This window comes from Pipistrellus hanaki, assembly GCF_964339955.1.
Source record: "Pipistrellus hanaki genome assembly, chromosome: X".
Classification (NCBI taxonomy): Eukaryota; Metazoa; Chordata; class Mammalia; order Chiroptera; family Vespertilionidae; genus Pipistrellus; species Pipistrellus hanaki.
In genome coordinates, this window is record NC_140524.1 from 65,407,477 (window position 1) to 65,428,264 (window position 20,788).

Consider the following 20,788-nt stretch of genomic DNA (forward strand, 5'->3'; position numbering starts at 1 on the left):
TTTGTTGGAGTAGAGTTGTTCGTAGTATGTATGTGTGTGTGTGTGTGTGTGTGTGTGTGTGTGTGTGTATATATATTTTATTTTTATTTTTATTTTATTTATTTTTTTTACAATCCTTTGTATTTCTGTGTGGTTGCTGGTTACTTCACCTTTTTAATTTCTGATTTTGTTTGTTTGGATCCTCTCTCTTTGTTTTTGGTGAGCCTGGCCAGAAGTTCGTCAATCTTGTTTATGTTTTCAAAGAACCAGCTCTTGGTTTTATTGATTCTTTTTTTTTGTTTTTGTTGTTGTTTTCTGTCATTTATTTCTGCTCTCAACTTTATCACTTCCTCACGTTTACTCTGGGGTTTTCTTGTTGCTCTCTTTCTAATTTATGAAGTTGTTGGGTTAGATAATTTAGTACCATTTTTCTTTTTTTTCTTTTTTTATGTAGGCCTGTAGAGCTATTAATTTCCCTCTAAGGACTGCTTTCACTGTGTCCCATAGATATTGTATTGTTGTCTTTTATTTACAGGATGCTTTTATTTGTACTTTGATCTCTTTGGTAACCCAATTATTGTTTAATAGCATGCTATTTAGCCTCCAATTACTTGTTTGTTTGTTTGTTTGTTTTTTTTTGCATTTTTTATGTAGTTAATTTCTAATTTTATGCCATTGTGATCTGAGAAGATTTCTGTCTTCTTGAATTTGAAGAGACTTTGCCTTTGTCCTAATACTGTGGTAAGCAAACTGCGGCTCGTGAGCCACATGCGGCTCTTTGTGTTTTTTTTTTTTTGTGTTTTTTTTTTTTTTTAAATCAAACCATAATTTATTAAAAAATAATCACAACAGAAACTCTAAGTACCAGTGTGTACATTGTACACATTTAAATAACTCAGAAGAATGAAGTTTTTTTCATATACATTAAGATTACACCACCATGTTATGTTATCAAAAGATGTTCAAGGATAAATCTGACTCCAAACTGCATTGCCATCCTAAAGTGACCACATTTCAAACATGAAACAACGCCACTGGTAATAAAGCTTTGGAACGGGTGTTCATTGTCTTACTTCACTACAAACATGATAGAAAGAAGATAAGTTGAGAATTTGCTCTAAAATACAATGGGAGGTGTAGTCTACACCAGCACGCCTCACTCCTCCGCTGCCATTTTTAGCAAGTATTTCTTGTCGATCTTGAAGAGTCTCCATCCCTCCTCGCTGGACAATCAGAGGTACCTCTTTTTTTTGTAGAAGTTGATAGATGGTTTATTCTATTCTGTCACCAGGAAGTGCATGCTGCTGCAGCGACATTTCATCGCAACCTGGCTTAGATTCTTCAGAATTTCTGATCCCATTCCAAAGTCTCTAAAATCACTCATTACGAAGAAGTCCTCAAGATACAAGAGTTTTTTAATATATGGGTCATAGGCAAAATAGTACATGGCAAAACCAACAATGCTGTGTCCTTCCGGAGTGATGTGCTCCGTGGATACTTCTTCCACCAGGCAGTGGTAGAAGGGATGCTCTCCGAAGCCATCCTCCAGTAGATCTTTTTCAGTTATTATTACTTGTTCTTCCATATATTCATATTTAGCCAGTTCCTTGATCAGGAGTAGGATGTCACTACAGTCATTGGCGGTGGTGGGGCGGATCGCGAAGTTAGCCATTTTCGTCTTTTGCTTTTCTTCCCTTTGTGGACTAAGCCTCTGTACTTGAACAACAGGAGAAGGTGGTTCTTCATTCATTTCTCGGGAGTGTCCTCTTCTTAGGCTGGCACCATGACCCGGGAAGCCTTAGTGAGCAACTGAAAGATGTGATCAGAGCCGCTGGGGAACTGCCACATGCGGCTCTTTGGCCCCTTGAGTGTGGTTATTCCACAAAACACCATGGCCTGGGCAAGTCTATTTTGAAGAAGTGGCGTTAGAAGAAGTTTAAGTTTAAAAATTTGGCTCTTGCCGAAACTGGCTCAGTGGATAGAGCGTCGGCCCGCAAACTGAAGGGTCCCAGGTTCGATTCCAGTTAAGGGCATGTACCTTAGTTGTGGGCACATCCCCAGTGGGGTGTCTGCAAGAGGCAGCTGATCCATGATTCTCTCTCATCGATGTTTCTAACTTTCTATCCCTCTCTCTTCCACTCTGTAAAAAATCAATAAAATATATTAAAAAAAATAAAAAAATAAAAAATGTGGCTCTCAAAAGAAATTTCAATCATTGTACTGTTGATATTTGGCTCTGTTGATTAATGAGGTTGCTGACCACTGTCCTAATATGTGGTTTAACTGAAAATTTCCTGTGTGCACTTGAGAAGAATGTATATTCTGTAGCTTTGGGGTGAAATGTTCTGAAGATGTCAATTAATTCCATCTGATCTAGTGAGTCATGTATGATTGCTGTTTCTTTGTTGATTTTTTTTTAGAGGATTTATCCAGTGGTGCCAATGTGATATTAAAGTCCTCGACTCTGATTGTAGTGCCATTGATTTCTTCCTTGATATCTTCCAGTTTTTTTTTTTTTAAATGTATTTGGGTGCTCCTATAGTGGATGCATATGTTTACCAGAGTTATACCCTCTTGTTCAGTTGCTCCCTTTAATATTATGAACTGGCCCTCCTTATCTCTTGTAATGGCCTTTATTCTTATACATGTTGAATATGTCTCCCATACTTTTCAGTGTCCTGATAACCATTGCTCTGAATTATTTCTCTGACAAATTTCTCGCCTCCATTTCATTTATTTCCTTTTTTGCTTATTTCTCCTTTTCTATTCTATGGGTGGTGTTCCTTTGTCTCCCCATTTTCTTGTTCCTTTGCGATTGTTTCTATCTTCTTAGATCACACTGCTATTCCACCCAGATTTTTTGTTTTGTCTTATAAAGTAGATGTTTTGTGGGGCCGAGTGATGCAATCTCTCAGGTCTCCTGGGCTGGGTATTCTAGAGATTTCCACTACTTGGGATTTTTGTGATGTCTTGCTGTAGTTGGGTCTTGAGTTTGTCTCATTCGTGGTTCAAGTCTCAGATTGTCTAGTTATTTGCCTTGTTCTCCACTATATTGACCAAAGAACACAAAATACAATCGCAAGGCACAACCCAAAGGCTTTAAAACACAAATGTACTCATGACATCCATGACCCCAATAAAAGTGACCACCAGAGGAAAGAAAACTAGGAGGGAGAAGAAGATAGCTAAGTGATATCAAGAAAAGGAAAAAAGGTAATAAGAGAGAAAGAAACGGAAAAAAACATATGGGGGAGAAAACACCACAAATCAAACAAATAAACCAAAAAGTGCAAACAATAAATACCCTGAAAATGGGGTGATGGTGGGGGTGGGGACAAAATCTGTGGAGGCAGAACTTATGTATGGAAAGTAAAGTTAAGGAATTGAGTGAATAGGGGATGGCCTCATTCAGTTCAGAGGAGATAGAAGAATGAGTGGGTAAGAAGAAAATAAAGAGAAAGCAAAAAAATTATATTTGTGTATTGATAGTTGTCTGTTTATTTTTGGAAAAGGAGAATAAAGCTTAGAGCAGATAGGCTTGATTTTAGTGATTGAAACTAAACAGAAGAAGAGAGTAGGAGAGGAGAAGAAAAACAAAAGCATTAAAAATTTACTTGCAAAGAAAAAAGAGAAGGGTGCATGTTCTTGGAGTAGTGGAGTGGAAATTAGATATATGAGTAAGCCAACAGACTAAAATAACATGTCAATAAAGCATATAAAGAAAATCAATTTTTAACAAGGGGTGAAAAGGAAGGAAGAGAAAAACTAAAGTGTGGATAGGAGAAGAGAAAACAGGATGAAAAAGGGATAAATGAAGAAGAAAATTGTGGAAAAAAGGTAAAATAAAATAGCAATAAAAGTGAAAATAAAATGAAAACATAATACAAAAAAAGAAAAATACAAAAGAAATAAAGAAAAGAATTTAAAACAAAGGTTTAAAAAAAAGTGAAGTGTTCTCTTCAGCCTAGTTTTTGTTTTAATATATCTTTTTCTATCCTTTTACTTTTAGCCTGTGTGTCTTTTTGAAAAATTATTTTTGAAAATATTATTGTACATATAGCTTTTCACTCCCCCCTGCCTTTGACCTCTTCTCACCCTCCCCTGCCCCAGATCCCAGGTCTTTTCCACCCTATTGTCTGTGTCCTTGGGTTATGCATATATGCATACAAGTTCTTTGGTTGATCTCTTCCTACCCTTACCTTCCCTCTGAGATTCCACTGTCTGTACCATGCTTCTATGTCTTTGGACCTATTTTGTTCATCTGTTTATTTTATTCATTAGGTTCCACATATGAATGGGATCATGTGATCCTTATTTTTTTCTTAAAGTAAGTTTTTTGTAGACAGCATAATTGGATTTGGTTTCCTCTGGCTGATCTCAGGTACCCAGGACCCAGATTTCCCTCCTTCTGGCCAGCCACAGGCACCCAGGACCCAGGCAGGCTTCACCCTGGCTGGCTACCGCCACAGGGAACCGTGGGTGGGCGGCTTGTTCCTCGCCCAGACCACAGCTGCAGGTTCTGGCACCCGGGACCATGGGGCAGACAGCTTGTCCCTCTCCTGGGCCACAGGTGCTGGTGCCCTGGACCACAGGGTGGACAGCTTGTCCTTATCCCGGGCTGCATGCTCAGGCACAGTCATTGGTGCCCAGGACCGTGGGGCAGGCAGCTTGTCCCTTTCCCGGGCCGCAGGTACAGACGCAGATGCTGGTGCCCGGGACCACGGGGACTATGGTGCGTGTGGATTGTCCTTCTCCTGGGCCACAGGTGCAGCTGTTGGCTCTTGGGACTGTGGGGCATGCGTTTGCCCCTCTCCCAGGCCGCAGCCTGGCTGGTCCCCATTCCTCTCTTGTTAACTCATTTGTGCCTGGCTGGTCCCCATTCCTCTCTCCGCAGTGTTGAGTGAGCCAGGATGGCTTGAGGGTGTGATGACCATTTGCATATTAGCTCTTTATTATATAGGACTAGAGGCCCAGTTCGTGCACCGGAAGGGGGTTCCCTCAGCTCGGCCCACGTTCCCTCCAATCTGGGACCCCTCACGACCTTCTAGCTCCTAACTGTTCTCCCCTGATGGACTATTTGCCCTAACTGCTCTCCCCTGCTGGCCTGACCCCCCTAACTACTTTCCCCTTCCTGCCTAATCGCCTCTAACCTCCTCTGCCTTGGCCCCACCAACATGGCTTTGTCCAGAAGGTCGTCCAGAAGATGTTCAGTCTAATTAGTGTATTACCCTTTTATTAGTATAGATGCCACCTTGTTCTAAAAATGCAGGTTGGCCGAAACCGGTTTGGCTCGGTGGTAGAGCGTCGGTCTGTGGACTGAAGGGTCCCGGGTTCGATTCCGGTCAGGGGCATGTACCTTGGTTGCGGGCACATCCCCGGTAGTGGGTGTGCAAGAAGCAGCTGGTCGATGTTTCTCTCTCATCGACGTTTCTAGCTCTCTATCTCTCTCCTTTCCTCTCTGTAAAAAATCAATAAAAATATATTAAAAAAAAAATAAAAAAAAAATAAAAATGCAGGTTGTCGGTTTGGCTCAGTGGTAGAGCATTGGTCTGCGGACTGAAAGGTCCCAGGTTCGATTCCGGTCAGGGGCATGTACATTGGTTGCGGGCACATCCCTGGTAAGGGGGGGGGGAGGAGGCAGCTGGTCAGTGTTTCTCTCTCATCAACGTTTCTAGCTCTCTTTCTCTCTCCCTTCCTCTCTATAAAAAATCAATAAAAATATATTTTAAAAAAATAAAAATAAAAATGCAGGTTGTTCCCAGGTTTTCCTATCGTGGAAGGGGAGTCTGCAGAAGCATCCTGGGTTCTGACCAGGGCTTATGCATTTGTGCTTTATCTCAGTAGATGTGATTCCTAGAAGACTCTTGGATGTCTCTTGAACATTTCAATCGAATTTGGCAAATCATCCTCCAAAAATGTTGAAACACTTTAAACTCCCACCAGTAACCATGTGTGTGTGTCTTTCGTCCCACTTTGATGCCAATATCATTGATTTCTACCTAGAAGCTTCCCTCCCATCAGCTGGGAGTGCTTCATACTTGAGCCAACCTCATTATTCAGCTGGGGACTTGATTTCCCGAGATAGGATTATAGAGGAGGAAAAATAGTTTTCCTCTACCTTTCTGAGTTCTTAGTGGAGGCCCTTGTAATGAGAGATAGATCATCAAGAGAAAAACAAAAGTTCATTAATATGTGTATCTCGTGTTTGTGGGAGATCCCAGGGAAAAAATGAGTAGCTCCTCAAGGTGGCTTAGAATGCAGATTTAAATACCTTCTTCCTAGGGAAAGGGGACGGGAGATGTAGGCCTCTTAGAGGAGAGTCAATGATTTTTAGGAAAGATGAATGGGGGTGGGGGAAAATCGTTTGTAACACAGTTTGGGTGTTATGTCAACCACTCTCCTGTCCTGTGACAGGAGTCTGTCTTCTCTGTCTGATGACACTTCCCCCATCAAGGGGACGACCTGTGACATTTAAGCTCCTTTTGGGGATCCAATTTTAGGCAGATCTGGAGACTTCAGTTTAAACCTCTGAATGCATTTGTTATTTTTCAAGCATCTGCAGCTCAAGATCATCAATATAACAACACAGCATATGTTGGGGTGGCATGTTCTCTGACCTTCAGAATAAACCCAACAAAAGCTTGTTTCCTCTCTCAGATGAATTACCACAGTAGCGTTATTCCCTGGAGACGGTATTCTGACCAGACCTTCCTGGGAGTGGTCATAACATCCCCTGTGCTTGTAGAAAGCTATGGGCCACACCACTAAATAAACCACGGTCAATTTTCTCCCTTGTGGAAAGGGAGATAAAGTTATGATAGTTTATCTCCTTTTCCACAGGTTTCTTGCGGGTTTGTGTCTCCGCTGCCCCCCACCCCCCCAAAGCAGGCCCAGCGCCTCAGCCTCGGGACTTGGGGCTGCTGGGTGCCGGCCTCCCTGTGTGTTTTTTTTCTCCAATCCGGCCCCCAGCAGCCCCAGCACCACGGTGGCAGGCCTTGGGGCTGCTGTGTGCCGGGCCTGTGAGTTTGTGTCTCCGATCCTGCCCCAGTGCCGCCGTGGCTTGGGACTGCTGGCTGCAGGCCTCCCTGCGTGTTTGTGTTTCTGGTCTGGCCCCTAGCATCACCAGTGCCACTGTGGCAGGGCTGAGGCTGCTGCGTGATGGCCTCCCTGCTTGTTTGTATTTCTGATCTGGCCCCCAGCAGCCCCAGTGCCATGATGGAGGGCCTTAGGGTTGCTGGGTGCTGGGCCTGTGGGTTTGTGTCTTTGATCGGGCCCCCAGTAGCTCCAGCATCATCTGGCTGTTATGGGCATTTCCATATTTGTTGGGTTAATTTGCATACTCACTCCTGATTGGCTGGTAGCATAGCAGAGTAATGGTCAATTTGCATGTTTCTCTTTAATTATAGTATAGATAAGTGTTTTAGCCATTGTATGAATTATGGTCATATGGAATATTCAAAGCACTGTTGAAAAGAAGGTATGTTTAGAAAAAAATGGGTAGATTTTTAGGGCTAAAATACATAAATGACATAAGTGAAAGTCAAAATAAGACATTTTTGTGTATGTTTGAGAGGGTGAAATTTCTTTTGAAAGGGTTACGTTTTTCATTTGAAAAGCTAATGCAATTATTTTTGGCAATAATTGTTTTACCAGAAATACATTTGCATTTTATATCACATCTCTGTTTATTAACAATGGGGAGATAATAAAATAAAGGTTAACAACCTTCTCAGTTTGAGTGTCATTAACAGTACTGAAATGACAAAAAATAGGCAAATACATTCAGATGGCCAATAGACATATGAAAAGATGCTCAACATCAGTAATCATCTGAGAGATGCAAATTAAAACATCAATGAGTTATCATCTCATGCCTGTCAGTGGTTATCATCAATAAATCAACAAACAGTAAGTTCTTCGAGGGGGGGGGATGTGGAAAAAAGGGAACCCTCATGCATTGTTGGTGGGAATGCAAACTGGCACAGCCACTATGGAAAACATTATGGAGTTTTCTCATAAAATTAAAAATAGAACTACCATTTGACCCAGCGATTCTGTTTCTGGGACTATATACTCAGAATCTTGAAACACCAGTCAGAAAGAATATATGTACCCTGTGTAAACAGTCCAAGCAGCAGTAGGTACATTTACACAATGGAATACTACCCGGCGGGCGAAAGAAGGAACTCTTTTGTGATAGCATGGGTGGACCTGGAAGTTATCAGGGCTAGGTAAAATAAGCCAGTCAGAGAAAGACAAATACCATATAATCTCACTTATATGTATAATCTAATGAACAAGATAAACTGATGAACAAAATAGTATCAGAGGCATGGAAACTTGCAAAAGACAGCTCTCAGGTCGAGGGCACTGGATGAAAAAAGTTGAAGAGATTAACCAAAGAACATATGCGTAACGCTTAGACACAGATAAGAGTGTGGTGCTGGCCAGTTGGAAGGGGGTCAGGGAAGGAGGACATCTGTAATAATGTCAACAATAAAAATTAATTAAGGCAGATAGAAGAGAAAGAGAAATCTACCAATACATGAAAAGATAATTTTTATTTCTTTAACCTGTGCAGTAGTAATCTTAAGGCCTTTAAAAATTATAATAAACAAGATGTTTGTGTATTTTCAGGTCTAGTTGGAATATTTGTACATAGCTCAACTTTATAAACTAATCCAATAAGCATTGAAATCTACCCTACCCATGTGCAGAATGCTGTGGTATGTTCCATGGGAGATATAAAGATAAAACAGTCTCTAATATTAAGAAGTTTAACATGTAATAGGAGAGACAAAACATGTATGCAAGTTACTGTAACATAAGATAGACTGTGAAGTATTAAAAAATACTTTGTTTCTAAATGTTTAAATTACAGGCAGCAGAAACCGGTTTGGCTCAGTGGTAGGGTGTCGGTCTGCGGACTGAAAGGTCCCGGGTTCGATTCCAGTTAGGGGCATGTACTACGTTGGTTGCAGGCACATCCCCGGTAGGGGGTGTGCAAGAGGCAGCTGGTCGATGTTTCTCTCTTATCCACATTTCTAGCTCTCTATCTCTCTCCCTTCTCTGTAAAAAATATTAAAATATATATATATATACAAATGTTTATATTATAGGCAAAATAATAAGAAAAATAATCAGATGTATAAAATCAATTATATTAAAGTGTAAAGCAATATTGTACACACATGGAAAGCACGAATTAACTGTTTAATATGCTTGGTATCATTTTCAACTAGGCTCTCCAGGCATGGCCATTGATAGAAAAGAGGACATGTTGGCATGGTCATGCAGGAGGAGGACTCCACACAGACCCGAAAGAAGGGGTAAGAGTTAATAACAAGTAAATGGAAATTCTTATGGATGACTGTGTTTGGATAGAAAGTCTGTCAAAGATTATCATATTCCAGAGTATTTTGATTTTGTTTTTTTTTTAAATTATTTATTTTGTTTGTTTTATTATCAATATCTTAAATTTTACATATATCTCCTTTTTTTCCAACTGACTCCCCCCGACCCATCCCACCCAGGGCAGGCCCCTACCGCCCCAGTGTCTCTGTCCATTGGTTATGCTAATATGCATGCATACAAGTCCATTGGTTGCTCTCAAACCCCCCACCTCCCCTGCCATTTGTCTCTGGATCTATTTTTGTTCATCAGGTTATAGTGATCATTATATCCTACATATGAGTGAGATCATGTGATATTTATCTTCCTCCAACTGGCTTATTTCACTTAGCATAATGCTCTCCAGTTCCATCCATGCTGTTGCAAATGGTAAAAGTTCCTTTTTTTATATATATATATATATAGTGGTGTGGTATTCCATTCTGCAGATGTACCATAGTTTTTTAATCCACTCATTTGCTGATGGGCACTTAGGTTGTTTCTAAATCTTAGCTATTGTAAATTGTGCTGCTATGAACATAGGGGTGCATATATCCTTTTAATTGGTGTTTCTGGTTTCTTGGGATATAGTCCTAGAAGTGGGATTATTGGGTCAAATGGGAGTTCCATTTTTAACTTTTTGATGAAACTCCATACTGTCTTCTACAGTGGCTGCACCAGTCTGCATTCCCACCAGCAGTGAAGGAGGGTTCCTTTTGCTCCACATCCTTGCCAGTACTTGTTTGTTGATGATAGCCATTCTGACAGGTGTGAGATGGTAGCTCATTGTGGTTTTGATTTGCATCTCTCGGATGATTAGTGACTTTGAAGATGTTTTCATATGTCTCTCGGCCTTCTATATGTCTTCTTTCGAAAAGTGTCTTCGTAGGTCCTTTATCCATTTTATGATTGGATCGTTTATCTTCCTTTTGTTAACTTGTATGAGTTTTCTTTAAAATTTGGAGATTAAAAATTTATATGAAATAGCATTGGTGGCAGGGGCAAAATAGCCCCCGGCTGAGAACTACAGGAATAAAGTAATCTGAATGGCAAGAAAAAAAAAAAAAAAGAACAAAATAACATTGGCAAGTATGTTCTCCCATGCAGTGGGCTTTCTTGTTTTGTTGATGGTTTCTTTTGCTGTGTAGAAATTTTTTATTTTGATGTAGTCCCATTTGTTTATTTTCTCCTAAGTCTCCATTAACCTAGGAGCTGTGTTGGTAAATATATTGCTATGGCATATGTCTGCTATTTTGCTGCCTATGGAGTCTTGTAGGATTTTTATGGTTTCCCATCTTTTATTTAAGTCCTTTCACCATTTTTAGTTTGTTTTTCTGTATGTTGTAAGTTGGTAGTCTAGTTTCATTTGTTTGCATGTATCTGACCAAATCTCCAAGCACCATTTATTGAAGGGACTGTCTTGACTCCATTGTATGTCCTTGCCTTCTTTGTCAAATATTAATTGAGCATAATGGCTTGGTTCGATTTCTGGCTTCTCTGTTCTGTTCTATTGGTCTATATGTCTGTTCTTGTGCCACTACCAGGCAGTTTTGAGAACTGAGGCTTGGTAATATAGCTTGATATCTGGTATTTCCCTCCAACTTCATTCTTCTTTCTCAGGAGTTCTGTGGTTATTTTTTTTTTAAATTTCTGATGAATTTTTGGAGAGTTTGTTCTAGATATTTGAAATATACTATTGGTATTTAAATAAGTATTGCATTCAAACTGTAGATTATGATTTTGGTTTTCTTATACAAAACCATAGGACGTGACCATTGTTATATACAAGATATTTTTGTCAGGCTTAAAACAAACAAACAGAATTCATGATTAGGTAAAAAAAAACTCCACAAAATTATGAATCTATACATTTTAGTGCTTTATTAAAAACTAGACACTTGGTGCATGAATTTGTGCATGGGTGGGGTCTGCCTGGCTGCTGGCAGGCACCTGGGACCCAGGCTTCTCTCGCAGCCCCTGCTTCCTCCAGAAGGTCATCCAGAAGGTTGGCTGGATGGATGTTTGGTCTAATTAGAATATTATTCTTTTATTATTATGGATAGTACTAGAGGCCTGGTGCATGAAATTTGTGCACGGGTCCGGGGGGGAGGGGGTTCCCTCAGTCCAGCCTGCACCCTCTCCAATCTGGGACCCCTTGAGGGATGTCCAATTGCCCATTTAGGGCAGATTATTATGTGTTCAGAGATCAGATAGGGTCTAAACGGGCAGTTGGACATCCCTCTCACAATCCAGGACTGCTGACTCCCAACTGCTTGCCTGCCTTCCTGATTGCCCCTAACCGCTTCTGTTTGCCAGCCAGATCACCCCCTAACCCAGGGGTCCTCAAACTTTTTAAAGTGGGGGCCAGATCACGGTCCCTCAGAGAGCTGGAGGGCCGGACTATATGAACTACTAATTCCTACTGTAACACCTCGGCTGCGCTCACTGCCCAAAAAACCTGGCGGGCCGGATCAGACTCCTCTGCGGGCCGCATGTGGCCCGCGGGCCGTAGTTTGAAGACCCCTGCTCCTGCCATCCTGATTGATACTTAACTGCTCCCCTGCCAGCCTGTTTGCTCCTAACTGCCCTCCCCTGCAGGCCTGGTTATCCATTACTGCCAGCCCCCCTGCAGGCCCGGTCACCCCTAACTGCTCTTCCCTGCAAGCCTGGTCTCCCCCAACTATTCTCCCCTGCAGGCCTGGGTACTCCTCTCCCCCAACTGCCCTTCCCTGCAGGCTTGGTCATCTCCAACTTCCCTCCCCTGCTGGCCTAATTGCCCACAACTGCCCTCCTTTGCAGGCCTGGTCCCTCCCAACTGCCCTCCCCTGCTGGCCATCATGTGGTGGCCATCTTGTGTCCACATGGGGGCAGGATCTTTGATCACATGGGGGTAGCCATCTTGTGTGTTTGAGTGATGGTCAATCTGCATATTAGTCTTTTATTAGATAGGATAGAGGTGCATGGGTGGGGGTCAGCTGGTTTTCCCTGAAGGGTGTCCCGGATTAGGGTTGGGGTTCCTGGGATGTGGGGCGGCCTGGGCGAGGGGCCTGTGGTGGTTTTCAAGCTGGTCATGCCCCCAGCAACCCAAACAGAGGCCCTGGTATCTGGGGTTTATTTATCTTCTACAATTGAAACTGTGTAGCCTGGAGTGGAGCCAAGCCTCCTGTTTGCTCCGTGGAGGCAGCCATTTCTGTTGCTATTTATTTATCTTCTATAATTGAAACTTTGTAGCCTTGAGTGGAGGCCTCAACCCACCAGGGTGTGCAGAAAGCTTGGCTTCCTCTGTTGTCAGGGAAAACCAAGCCTCTCTCCTGCTCGCTGGGTGGCTGCAGCCATCTTGGTTGGGGTTAATTTGCATACTTGCTCTTGATTGGCTGGTGGCTGTGGCTGGTGGGCATGGCTTGTGGGTGTAAGGGTGTAATGGAATGGTGGTTAATTTGCACATCACTCTTTTATTAGATAGGAAGGTTATTATGATCTCTGAACGCATAATAATCTGGCCACTCAGTATATATCCTATATAATTAAAGGCTAATATGCAAATTGTCCCCTCAACCAAGAGTTCGACTAGGAGACAGGCCAGCCAACTGCCCATGTCCTCTCCCCCTGTCCAGGCTGGCTGGACACCACCCAAGCATGAATTCATGCATTGGGCCTCTAATACACACACACACACACACACACACACACACACACACACACATACACACACACACATTGAGTGGCCAGATTATTATGTGTTCAGAGATCATAATAATTTGGCCACTCAGTGTATATTTTAGCCTTACAAATAGGTAAATTAGATATAACACAACTAATTTGTGTGCATGTGTGTGTTTGTATTTTAAGGTTAACATTTTACTTTCTGTGTAAGTGTTCTAGGAAGATTCTAGAATGTCCCCTTGCTTCATGGTAAATTCTCTTCTACCTGATCCATTATTTAATTATCCATATTCTTTTTCATTTTTTTTTATAGGGAAGTTAAACAGCAGGGTCACTGAAATAAAAACATTTAATTGTATTATAATTTTCCTTGTACATGAAAATGTCATTTGCATACTGTTATACAATTATTCATGTGGTTTTCTTACTTTTAGCTTGTCTCTTTTTTCCCCTACTACTTGACCCAACCAGGATATATATGGTATCTCTAATTAGAAACAACATTTTTAGGATTATTGGCAATTAAAAAATTTTATGTAAAGATGCTTTCTAAATTGTGGAGAGATAAATATTACTTATTTTATTTGTGAGAAGAAAACGTTTTCCAGTGTTTTTCTCTTTGTTTGAGATCCAAAATAACTCTTTTCACAGAACACAAAACACATTGCTTTCATTTTCATATTTCTCTTCCATTTTTTAATATACTACCCTTCATGGCTGGCTTTAGAAGCAGAAAATACTATAAAGTGGAATTTAAAGTTTAATACAAATACTGTGGTGTTTTTATTCATGTGTTTTCGGCATGATATTTGTCAGCTTTCAGGTTTGTCTTTCACCAAGGCCTCTTAAGGATGGTTGAAAATGATGCTCTAAATACACCAAACATATGTTGACTAATGATGGAGAAGCAGTCAATTCTGTTAGGCTCAAACTTTATACATTTCAAGATTGTTTCTTTGCAATCCAATAAATTAAACAAAGCAAAAAATCATTATAATAGTATTTTTGGTCTCTTTATCTTTTCTCCTCTGTCAACTTTGTGTTACTTTAGCTTTGTTGAGTAAAAGGAATTATAGGACAACTAGAGGCCTGGTGCACAAAATTCATGCACTTGGGGGGGTTTGTCCCTCAGCCCAGCCTACACCCTCTCCAATTTGGGATACCTCTCATAAACTGGGACTGTTGGCTCCCAATCTCTTGCTTGCTTGCCAGCCTAATCACCCCCTAAACTCTTCCATGCCAGCCTGATCAATACCTACCTGCTCCCCTGCCACTCTGATTGCCCCCAACTGCCCTCCCCTGCTGGCCTGATTGCCCACAGTGACCCTCCCCTGCTGACCATCTCGTGGCAGCCATCTTTGACCACATGGGGGTGACCATCTTGTGTAACAGCTTGAGGGTCAATTTACATATTACCTCTTTATTATATATTAGGTCTAGTAATAATTAATGTCGTTTTCTAATACTTTTTTTAAATCGAATTTATTTAAACAATACAACAAAATTTAATCAACAATATAGTTGCCGTTGTTTTCTACTATTTGTGCCCAACGCTCAGGAAGCATTTTAATCCCTCTGTTGTAAAATTCTTGTGATTTTGATGTGAAAAATTCGGTCAATGCATTTTTGAGGCATTCTTCATTATTAAATTTTTTTCCAAGAAGAAAGTTTTGCAAAGAACGAAACAAATGGTAATCGGAAGGGGCAATATCAGGAGAATATGCAGGTTGAGGGAGAACTTCCCATTCCAACTGGCGCAGTTTTTCAGCAGTGATTCTTGCAGTCGTGCGTTATCGTGGTGAAGAATTACGCCCTTCCGATTAATCAGCTCGGGTTCTTTTTCTCTTAAAGCTTGGGTTAACCTTTCCAATTGGGCACTATACACTGTACTTGTAATGGTTTGGTTAGATGGTAAAAGTTCATAATGAAGAATTCCTTTAAAATTCCACCAAACACACAACATCACTTTTTTCGCATGCAAGTCAGGTTTTGGCGTGGGCTGCGGAGCCTCATTTTTGTCCAACCATTGAGGCCGCCTTTTCAAATTAACATACAGCACCCATTCTTCATCTCCGGTAACAATTTGCTCTAAAAACGGCAAACGGTTTTGACGAGAGAGGAGCGAACTGCCAATTGTGACTCTTTGATTATGGTTGTTGTCGGTCAACTCATGAGGAACCCATTTTCCAAACTTTTGGACTTTGCCCAGTGCACGCAATTGATTGGAAATTGTTTTTTGTGAACAATTTAAAGTTGTCGCAAGCTCTTGTTGGGTAATTTGAGGATTTTGCACCAAAAGAGCTTGAAGAGCTTCTTGATCAAAATTGGACACACGGCCTCGACCACTCTTGTCATCTAACGAAAAATTTCCCTCGCGAAATTTCTCAAACCAACGCTGGCATTTTCTGGCGCTAACTGCATCTTGACCAAGAGCACTACAGATGTTTTTTGCAGCCTCACTTGCTTTTCTTCCTAATTGGAACTCGTAAAGCATGCAGTGCCGAATATGCTCTTCATCCGCCATCTTCTTAGCCCTAGTTTTGCAACAAAAACCAAACCAAACACAAACTTTTTCAAGCAAAACTTGTTAATTGCACTTCACACGTTCTGTAGATACCACGTGTTTGAAGGTTATGTCAATACAAGTCAACGCCAAGCAAGATTTTAAACGAATGTTAAAAAACGACATTAATTATTACTAGACCCGATAGGATAGAGCTTGAATGTCACACCAGAAATGAGGTAGTATGAAATTCTAGTTAAGAGCATGAACTCTGGAACCAGACTGCCTAGATTTGAGTCTTGGCTGCACCACTTCCTATATTGGAATGACTCTGAGCAAGTTACTTAATTTCTGTGTATATTAGTTTCTTCATGTACAACATGGGGATTATAATCATATAAAATGGGATTTAAATGAGTTAAATCCTCATACTATTTATTTATTTATTTATTTATTAAATATATTTTATTGATTTTGTACAGAGAGGATGGGAGAGAGATAGAGAGTTAGAAACATCTATGAGAGAGAGTCATCGATCAGCTGCCTCTTGCACACCCCCTACTGGGGATGTGCCCGCAACCAAGGTACATGCCCTTGACTAGAATCAAACCTGGTACCTTTCAGTCCGCCGGCTGACGCTCTATCCACTGAGCCAAACCGGTTTCGGCTATTACTTTTTTATTTTAAGAAAAATGATTTTAAATGTACTGTTACATTCAATAAATATTAATATTTCAAGACAATTTTAAATATAATAATGTTACATGCAATAATCATTAATATTTCAAGAATAAAAGATTTTAAATATATTATCAAAATTGTACTAATATATTATAATGTCACAAAAGTTGTAAGAAATGTTAAAAGTATGCAAATAGCAGGATTACTTCTATTATATTATAAAATATTTTTTTTCTCTGGCTCAATTTTTGTTCATCAGTTTATGTTGTTTATTATATTCCACAAAAGAGTGAAATCATATGAAATTTATCTTTCTCTGAGTGGCTTCTTTGGCTTAGCATAATGCTTTCCAGGTCCATCCATGCTGTTGCAAATGGTAAGAGTTCCTTCTATTTTTACAGTAGTGTAGTATTCCATTGTGCAGATGTACCAATGTTTTTATTTATTTTTCCCCTTTAAATTTTTATTTTATTTTATTAATTTTATTCCTTAAGGTGTTACAACTAGTAGTACATATGTCTTTTTTTTTTTTTTTTTTTTTTTTAACCACACTGACCTCCCCCAGGTCTCCCCTACCTCCTGACACTTGCCCTTGGCCCCCTGCTCTAAGTGTCTTGATTCTGTTGGCTGTGCTTATATGCATGCACACAAGTCCTTCAGTTGATCTCTCACCTTCCCCCCCACCCTCCCCTAACCTTCCCGCTATAGTGTGACAGTCTATTCCATGCTTCTTTTCTTTGTCTATTTGTGTTCAACAGTTTGTAATGTTCTTTTTATTTATTTATTTTTTTTATATTTTATTGATTTTACACAGAGAGGAAGAGAGAGGGATAGAGAGTTAGAAACATCGATGAGAGAGAAACATCTACCAGCTGCCTCTTGCACACCCCCCACTGGGGATGTACCCGCAACCAAGGTACATGCCCTTGACCGGAATCGAACCTGGGACCTTTCAGTCCGCAGACCAACTCTCTACCACTGAGCCAAACCGGTTTCGGCTGTAATGTTCTTTATTATCCGTAAAGAAGTGAGATCATGTGGTATCTATCTTTTACTGACTGGCTTATTTCACTTAGTATAGTGTTCTCCAGTTCCATCCATGCTGACCATCTTGTGGCAGCCATCTTTGTAAATGGTAAGAATTCCTTCTTTTTTTACAACAGTATAGTATTCCATTGTGTAGATGTACCACAGTTTTCTAATCCACTCATTTGCTGATGGGCACTTAGGCTGTTTCCAAATCTTAGCTATTGTAAATTGCACTGCTATGAACATAGGGGTGCATATATCCTTTCCAATTGGTGTTTCTGTTTTCTTGGCATATATTCCTAGAAGTGGTATTCCTGGGTCAAATGGCAATTCCATTTTTAATTTTTTGAGGAAACGCCAAATTGTTTTCCACAGTAGCTCTACCAACCTGCATTCCCACCAGCAGTGAAGAAGGGTTGCTTTTTCTCCGCATCCTCTCCAGCATTGGTCATTTGTTGATTTGTTGTTGATAGCCATTCTGACAGGTGTGAGATGGTACCTCATTGCTGTTTTGATTTACATTTTTCAGATAATTAGTGACTTTGAGCGTGTTTTCATATTTCTCTTGGCTTTCTGAATGTCCTCTTTTGAAAAGTATCTATTTAGGTCCTTCGTCCATTTTGTGATTAGGTTGTTTATCTTCCTTTTGTTAAGTTGTATGAGTTCCCTTTAAATGTTGGAGATTAGACCCTTATCAGAGATAACATTGGCAAATGTATTTTTCCCCTGCAGTGGGCTTTCTTGTTGTTTTGTTGATGGTTTCTTTTGCTGTGCAGAAGCCTTTTATTTTGATGTAGTTCCATTTGTTTATTTTCTCCATAGTCTCTCATGCCCTAGGATCTGTGTCTGTAAGGATATTGCTATGACTTATGTCTACAATTTTGCTGCCTATGGAGTCTTGTAGGATTTTTATGGTTTCCCGTGTTACATTCAAGTTCTTTAGCCATTTTGAGGATTTTTTTGTATGTATGGTGTAAGTTGGTGATCTAGTTTCATTTTTTCTTTGCATGTGTCTGACCAAATTTCCCAGCACATTTATTAAAGAGGCTGTTTTGACTCCATTGTATGCTGTTGCTTCCTTTGTCAAATATTAATTGAGTATAATGGTTTGGGTTAATTTTGGGTCCTCCATTCTGTTCCATTGGTCTATATGTCTGTACCAGGCAATTTTGAGAACCATGGCTTGGTAATATAGTTTGATATCTTGTATTGTGATCCCTCCAACTTTGTTCTTCTTTCTCAGGACAGCTGTGGCTATTCTGTTATTTTTAAAAATCCAGATGAATTTTTGGAGCATTTGTTCTAGATCCTTGAATTATGCCATTGGTATTATAAAGGTATTGCATTGAATCTATAGATTGCTTTAGGTAGTATGGGCATTTTAATGATGTTGATTCTACCAATTCTTGAACATGGTATGTTCTTCCATTTGTTTATATCTTCCACTATCTCTTTTTGCAGTGCCCTCTAGTTTTCTGAGTACAGGTCTTTTACATCCTTAGTTAAGTTTATTCCTGGGTATCTTTATTTGTTTGGTGCAATGGTAAATGGGATTGTTTTTTTCATTTCTCTTTCTGTGAGTTGATTATTTGTGTATAAAATGGCCATAGATTTCTGGGTGTTAAGTTTGTATCCTGCTATATTGCCTAATTCATTTATTAGGTCTAGTAGTTTTTTGACAGTGTCTTTGAGGTTTTCTATGTATAGTATGTCATCCGCAAATAAGAATAGTTTTACTTCTTTTCTAACTTGGATGCCTTTTATTTCTTCTTCTTGTTTGATTGCTATGACTAGTACTTGTAGTACTCTGTCAAACAGGAGGGGTGAAATTGGGCATCCTTGTCTTTTTCCTGTTCTTAGGGGAATTTGGTTTAGTTTTTGCCCATTGAGTATGATGTTGGCTATATGTTTGTCATATAGAGCTTTTATTATGTTGAGGTATGATCCCTCTATTCCTACTTTGCTGAGAGTGTTTATCAAGACAGGGTGTTGGATTTTGTCAAATGCTTTTCCTGCATCAATTGATATGATTATGTGATTTTTATCTCTCAATTTGTTTATGTGATGTATTACGTTTATTGATTTGTGGATATTGTACCTCCTTGCATCCCTGGAATTAATCCCACTTGGTCATGGGCCAAAATATGATTAATATAACTCTTGAAATGAAGCCTTCTTGTCTCTGGAATAATATTCAAGTTCCTGACCAGCAAGAGAGGGCTAGGGAATTGGCTAGAGAGCTTGGATGGAGCCGAAAGCTGGTACTACTATTATACAATGTAAGGCAGGGGTCTTCAAACTACGGCCCGCGGGCCACATGCGGCCCGCAGGGGAGTCTGATCCGGCCCGCCAGGTTTTTTGGGCAGTGAGCGCAGCCGAGGTGTTAAAGTAGGAATTAGTAGTTCATATAGTCCGGCCCTCCAGCTCTCTGAGGGACTGTGATCTGGCCCCCACTTTAAAAATTTTGAGGACCCCTGAGTAAGGCTAAGAACTCACAGAGAGCTCTGATATAGCTACTATGTTAACCAGCTAGAGTGTGCTGGGCAGGAGATACAGGAGAAGCTGCTGAGCTAAAGAGGTCAGATAACGCTAAGATGTAAGGCAGTTAGTTTAGAGGCAGTTGTGGCTACTCAGATAATAGCTGTAGGTATAGAGGTTATTAAGGGTGCTGCTGCTTTGTGGGAAAGCTGTATTTATCAGCCAATGTATGGTTGCTGCTATAGGACTGTTATCAAGAACTGTTTTGTTTGATGACTTACTTCCACTAACTTTTGCAATAAAGACTCATTCGTATATACCCACAACTTCTCACGGCTTTTGCGTCTCGGACCCGACACCTATAACTAGTGAGCAGAGGATAAAGGAGAAACTTGGACTAAGTTCCCAACAGTTAGTACTGTGGGCAGGGTTCAAGAAGGAACCTGCCCTGGCATACTTGGGAAGAATTTAAAAGAATATATTGACTCAGAACCAATCAAAGCAGTTGTACTGAGCAGAGCTCATGCTCTTTTTTTTTTTTTTTTTTAAACAAAACAAAACAAAACAAAACGTAGTCAATTTTATTTTCCTTGAACTGCAAAATAGAGTCTTTGGTTGTACACACATCACTAGTTACAGTCTTGTCGAGAGGTCCCGGCTGGGTAGGGAGCTGTTAGTCAGTGGCCAGAACTCCTGCGGGGTCTCTAAAATGCTAACACCCAGGTTAAAAGACTTGGGGCCAAGGTGGTGGTGGTGCTGTCAGGGCCCCCACCCTAAGTCCGGGGAAGGGACTGGCCCTCTAGTCTAGGAGGGCACTGGGCCCAGGCCTCGGTGCCCCGGCCTTAGTGGGTGGCGGCGGATACACAGGGCCCCGTCCTCTGGGCCCACAGCGTCTGGCAAGGGCCTGCCCCAAAGCACCAGGGCCACCTATCCGTCCTCCTCCTGCAGGCCAGGGCTGGGAGACGGCTCCAGGCACCTCAGCTCCTCAGCGAAATCTGGGGACTGCATGTCATAGACAGGCCTGGAAGAAGGCAGGGCAGCGAACACCCTGTAGTCGAACTTCCT

General features: G+C 40.8%; 1 protein-coding gene and 1 pseudogene across 2 annotated transcripts in view; one reads left to right on the forward strand and one right to left on the reverse strand.

Moving 5' to 3' along the window:
• Positions 1-20,788, forward strand: part of ABCB7 (ATP binding cassette subfamily B member 7) — a 136,472-nt gene that overhangs the window by 19,394 nt on the left and 96,290 nt on the right. The window contains exon 2 of the mRNA XM_084869567.1: positions 9,222-9,308. Within this exon, the coding sequence (XP_084725693.1) occupies positions 9,222-9,308 (87 nt within the window). The remainder of the gene's footprint in view (positions 1-9,221; positions 9,309-20,788) is intronic.
• On the reverse strand, positions 936-1,784 carry LOC311614679 (diamine acetyltransferase 1-like; annotated as a pseudogene). Its single transcript has one exon. The product of its transcript is annotated as a diamine acetyltransferase 1-like (transcript).